At 33.5% G+C, this 5831-nt stretch overlaps 1 protein-coding gene across 1 annotated transcript; it reads left to right on the top strand.

Moving 5' to 3' along the window:
* The first annotated feature begins 6 nt into the window (after nt 1-6).
* LOC120078262 (glycerol-3-phosphate acyltransferase, chloroplastic) lies at nt 7-4802 on the top strand. Its single transcript, XM_090309819.1, has 11 exons — nt 7-97; nt 189-286; nt 870-927; nt 1333-1434; nt 1544-1605; nt 1692-1802; nt 1973-2051; nt 2398-2517; nt 2613-2729; nt 3953-4130; nt 4429-4802. Exons 1-10 carry the CDS (start codon nt 59-61, stop codon nt 4085-4087), a joined length of 921 nt encoding a protein of 306 aa, XP_090165945.1. The 5' UTR covers nt 7-58; the 3' UTR covers nt 4088-4130; nt 4429-4802.
* The last annotated feature ends 1029 nt before the right edge of the window (nt 4803-5831 follow it).

Raw genomic sequence — 5831 nt, 5'->3', positions numbered from 1 at the left:
TTATTTTCAGGTTTCTGAGAGTGGAAATCCAAAGGCAGATGAAATTGTTTTGTCTAACATGACTGTTGCATTAGATCGCATATTGTTGGATGTCGAGGTAGTTATAATTTTATTTCAACTACAATTATATCAGATTTTAAGAAAGACACCTGAATGACCTTGTCTGAGATATAGCAGTAATATTTCAGGATCCTTTTGTGTTCTCACCACACCACAAAGCAATTCGAGAGCCTTTTGATTACTACACGTTTGGTCAGAACTATATCCGTCCACTTATTGATTTTGAGTAAGCTGGAAATTTGGTCTTACAATCCTTGTCGATTTGTTGTGGTCACTGGTTCTGTTTACACCCTTTACGAGAAATCACATGGCCTTTTTTTGTTTGGTTATATTAGGAAATGCTTATTTATGAAATAAACTCATTGGAGCTCACAATTATTCAAAATTATGATGTGATGAACTCGTGACATTTCTGAATATCTTGGTCTTTGATTTTCAAATAAGCTTAGATCATGCTTGAGAATTTTGCAAGGTTGACAATTTTTATTGTATTTCTCAAACTTCATTGTTTAGGGATAAAAGACTTTGTGTAGATGGCATCAAAGGTTGCTAGTTTTCATCAGTTCTTTTTTCTTGTGATATATGTCACTTTTTATTATTTATTGTTCATAATCTGGGCTGTTCATTCATGTGATCAAATACTGACAAAAAAGTTATGATCAATTTAGAGCTCAATGCAAGTGTTGTCAGTGAAAGCAATCCTTTCTATGATCAATTTATGTTACTTGTTAACTTAATGGTGTTAGGCTGTTAGCTTCTTTCCTGTATATTTGACTCTGTCCTGAAGCTTTATAGTAACCTTTCTGTAGAAATTCATTTGTCGGTAACCTTTCTCTTTTCAAGGATGTAGAAGAGAAGCTCCATCAGGTATCTATCTATCTACAAGTTCCTGCATTTCTCTAGTATGTGATGATTTTGGGTTAATTTTTCTGATCATTGCTTAAGTTTCTTTAATAATCTCGATATAGTGAAGATAAGTCATAAAACTCCCTCACAAGTATAACTATCATGTTCAAATATTTGATTCTGTCATTGCCGTATCCAAATTACAAAAATCTAGCCGCTTATTCCTAGTGCTCTTCTAAGCACTTCATAAATTCTTCCTCATGGTTGGTCTTACAATCTTTTAAGGAGAAGCAATACATTAAGATCTGTTGTCTGTTATTTTGTTGACTTGTTTTCTCATTTCTCTTTTGCGACATTTAAAACTTTATTTCTTCCACTTTGTTGCTATACTGAAGGCCTCTGATTGTTTGTGACCTTTTGTTTCAGGGTCACAATGTTGTCTTGATATCAAATCATCAGACTGAAGCAGATCCAGCTATTATTTCATTGTTGCTTGAAAAGACAAATCCATATATTGCTGAAAACATGGTAGGCCTATTTCTTTTCGATATACGTCTGCAGTGTTCAGCTAAAATTTTGAGGGGATTTAGTAAGTGCTGCTGTGTTGGCATAAACGAGTGTCTTTTCTGGCTTGCAGATCTATGTGGCAGGGGATAGAGTTATTGCGGACCCTCTTTGCAAGCCCTTCAGCATTGGAAGGTTCCAATATAATTTTCCTTGCAATTTATTGGATTGTATATCTTATTATTTAACAAAGTTGCCTCAGTTTACAAATGATTATGCAGGAATCTTATCTGTGTTTATTCGAAAAAGCACATGCTCGATATTCCTGAGCTTGCAGAAACGAAAAGGAAAGCAAACACACGAAGTTTAAAGGAGATGGCTGTACTTTTAAGGTACCTATACCATTGGTAGCAGCTATCAGAAAAAAAACTGGTTTTCTGTGCTCTGTTTTACCTGCCATAGTCGTGGATTCTAAATATCTTAAATCTATAGTGTCTTTTAAGCCTCAAAACGTTCTCTATTTTCCATTTTTATATTTTCATCAGCGATAAATTTTACGTAGGGGTGGGTCGCAACTAATATGGATTGCACCCAGTGGTGGCAGGGACCGACCGGATCCATCGACTGGAGAATGGTACCCAGTAAGTTCTCTTTACCTTGAATAAAGACAAATGTGCAGGCATATGCATATCTAGTTTATCGTTTCAGTAGAGGACTTTGACCATTTCATTCTAGAAACTTTGTTGATTGTTCCCCTTCACACATTATCTTTGGACTTCTCCTTTTTGTACATCTCCTTTTAAACAAAATTTCTTAAAATAAGAAAAGAATCAACAAAAGCGTATTCTATACTCCATTATTAACACTTTAGTCATCATTTCCTACTTGTGTTTTCAAATCTCTTTTAGTCCATTTTATGTCTTTGTAATTGTTATATTCAAATTTTTTATAAGATCAAAGTAGTTCGTACTGATATGAGAAGATCAGGCACCCTTTGATGCTTCTTCAGTGGACAACATGAGAAGGCTCATTCACCACTCGGGTGTTCCTGGTCATTTGTATCCCCTTGCTTTATTATGTTACGACATCATGCCGCCTCCTTCACAGGTATATTTATCCCTTTTATTCATTTGTATCCCCTTGCTTTACTCATTTTTAATATGATTCTCTTCTCATATATTAACTCTTTTGCCCTCTTCCAGGTAGAAATCGAAATTGGAGAAAAAAGAGTGATTTCCTTTAGTGGGGCGGGTTTGTCTGTGGGTCCTGAAATCAGCTTCGATGGAATTACTACTGCTACCCGTGAAAATCCTGATGAGGTCTGTCTGATCTTTAAATTTTTAAAGAGCGCGTGATAGTAAAATATTGTGCTAGATATACACATTTCGGTTCCAACAAAGTGAATACACTCTTAAATCTAAAAGAGAGTGGAGAGATTGGAAATACATAATTTTCTTTCGAAGCTTCAAGCTTATTGTTGGATTTTTTCGGCTAAATTATAAAAAAATACCCTTGATTTTTTCATTTTGTTTGAAAAATACCCTTATCCTTCAAAATTTGCAACTTTACCTTTGACCTTTCATAAATGTTTCAAAGTTACCTTTGGAGTTAAAATTCATTAGATTGTTTGATGAAAATTGGGAGTGACCTAGAACAATAATTTGGGTTGTCACACTATTCCAGGTCCCAATTTTCGTTCAACATTCTAAGTGATTTCTACTCCAAAGGTAATTTTAAAATATTTAAGAAAGGTCATGAGTAATATTACGACTTTGGAAAGAATATGAGTGTTTTAAACCATCATGTTTGGATTGGCTTAGTGTTAAAAAAAGGTCATAGGTTTAATAAAGGACTCAGAGGGAATGAGTTCAATCCATGACGATCACCTTCTTAGGATTTAATATCCTACGAGTCTCTTAGCACCCAAATGTTGTTGGGTTATGTGGCTTGTTCTGTGAGATTAGTCAAGTTGTGCATAAGCTAAGACATTCTCAGATATATATATTTTTGAAAAAGAAGAATAGGGGTGTTTTGAAACACAGGCAAAGTGGATTATTTTTATAATTTAACCTTGTTTTCTCTATACAAAACCGTGGCAATGGAGAGTTGAGTGACTTCAATGTGAATAACTGAAGATCCCAAGAAATTAGCCCTATTGCACTTAATTTGAAAGGGAAGTACATCAACTTTGCACAAGCTGTCTTGTTGATGAGATCATGTTGGAATTTTTGAAAGACTGAAACATTCTTAAAATCTGATTGTCAAGTCAGATCTTCTCTTAAATATTTTACTCATTGCTTCAAGTATTCAAATTATTGATTTTTCCTTCCTTAGGTTGATACTAAGTACTTTCAATTGAAATATAAATGATTTGTCAAGAAGTTTATATCAAGTAATACATTGTACAAATGTCTACCAATCGAGAATATGATGAGCCATAAGCAAATGTTTTCAAGTTCCATTTATTGTGTTTTTCGTGATGTTGAAAGATCAATATTATTTTGGGTTTGTTTCTCACCGAACTGGCTGCTTCCTTTAGCAGGCTAGGGAGGCATACTCGAAGGCACTATTTGATTCTGTGGCCATGCAGTACAATGTTCTCAAAGCTGCTATCGACAGCAAACAAGGTCTAGGAGCATCAACTGCGGATATCTCTTTGTCACAACCTTGGATCTAATCAGTTGGAATCATTTTTCACGTTCAATTCATTTGATAATCAGGTATACCTCAAATTCTTATTTCAAAAAACACAATTGAATATACTACTCATATTTGCCTGGTAATCGATAGAAAAGCCGCCAACATTATTGATGTTTATGGTATGATTATGTCGACGTATGAACTAATACTATATTTGTAACTATGGAAACTATCATTTGAAAGCCAATTTGTGTATAACTCACTAGATTAGCCGATAGTAAGAAATCTAGATGTCCAAAGTTACCACGAGAATTTAGAGAGACTAACCTCAATATGGATTTTTGTACAATTTATCATCCCATCTTTTACCAAGTGCAGGGTCAGGACATAATTTGACAGTCTCACAACTCACAAACGCCACTGGCCATTCGTTTCATGCATGAACCGTAAAAGGAATCGATTCTTTCACTCATCGATGTCTCAAGGGAATTTTGCCAATTTACAGGCCTATCCCTACCCCAAGCATGTGCATTTCAATAGACATAGAAACTGCCTCAAATACTTGGCCTCGCTTGGTAATGTACAGATCTTTTATATCATTTAGAAAAAGGACACACTGGTTATTCGTACTATTTCTAAAGTGTATATGTTTTCACTACCATTATAAACTTCATGAATTAGTATGCTCAATTTGTACCATGTCTTCTCTTTCTGTTGATACCTTTCAATATAGAACAATAATTTTACTCAAATTCATTCCCGTTTGTATGATACAAAATTGTCCTTTTTGTTTTGTCCTCTGAATAGAAAAAAGGAAATTGTTACCCTTTCTGTTTCAGCAAAATGACTAGGGTTTTTCGTGTTAGAATCCGAATGAATATAGCAATGTGACAAAACTTGTTACCAAAATTCTTGAGAAATTATTCAATAAGATTATTACAATAGGTTACCATTAGACAATTGTATTGTGGTGGTTTTGTTAAGTAGACAAGTCACCCATCTATTTAATACTAGTTAAAATCTAAGATGGTACAATCTTCATCTCTAGACTTTCCGTTAAATTTCAACTAACATGGAGAAAGTTTTAGTCTTTTATGTAATATTTCGACAATTAGGGCATGGAATGACGCATTTCCAATGGCAATATAAGGTTGACGGTGGAAATATATTGACTTTTTTGGAGCAATCTTAAAGGCCTTCAATCATTCTAACAAAATATTTCAAAATATAGACTATCACTTCGACTAGGAGGGAGGTAATATGTTTGAATGTCACTTCTATATATTGTTCAACTAAAAAAAGCTTACCTTAAAAATTTCTAGATTTCAGTAGGCTATTACATTATTCGATTCATCTTTATGCCTCACAAGCAAACATAATATGATGATTATTGCACATGTAATAACGATAATAAAGCTAAGGTAAAAAAAATCATAAATATACTTAACAATAACAAAACATATTTGGTACATTCCTATATAATTGATAAAGCAACATTTTTTGTCCTAAATAATGTTCCATAGCCATTGTTTGTTAATTAAAATAAAAAGCAATAGACTTGCTCAAGCCGACTCTTTGAACATGAAATATATACAAAATCTAACCAACTTCATTTTGAATATTTATTTCCAAAATACTATTCTAACCAATTCATTTAATTATAAATAGCAGAAACGAAAAGTCAAATAAAAAAATTTATTGAGGTTGGAAAAAGAAAAAAAGAAAACACACTTTATTTTTTTCAAAATCGCATATTACTTGATGGGCCATGATTAGGTGTT

The sequence above is a fragment of the Benincasa hispida genome, unplaced genomic scaffold, assembly GCF_027475165.1.
Source record: "Benincasa hispida cultivar pf3 unplaced genomic scaffold, pf3_genome.v1.1 HicScf301, whole genome shotgun sequence".
NCBI classification, from domain to species: Eukaryota; Viridiplantae; Streptophyta; class Magnoliopsida; order Cucurbitales; family Cucurbitaceae; genus Benincasa; species Benincasa hispida.
This window is presented reverse-complemented; position numbering and strand designations above follow the sequence as displayed.

Bases quoted from the DNA above. Each gene is read 5' to 3' on its own strand.
- LOC120078262 (XM_090309819.1), top strand. From the start codon at position 59: ATGACTGTTGCATTAGATCGCATATTGTTGGATGTCGAG. The intron at 98-188 runs GTAGTTATAATT...GTAATATTTCAG, and splicing joins GCATATTGTTGGATGTCGAG to GATCCTTTTGTGTTCTCACC. The intron at 928-1,332 runs GTATCTATCTAT...CTTTTGTTTCAG, and splicing joins TAGAAGAGAAGCTCCATCAG to GGTCACAATGTTGTCTTGAT.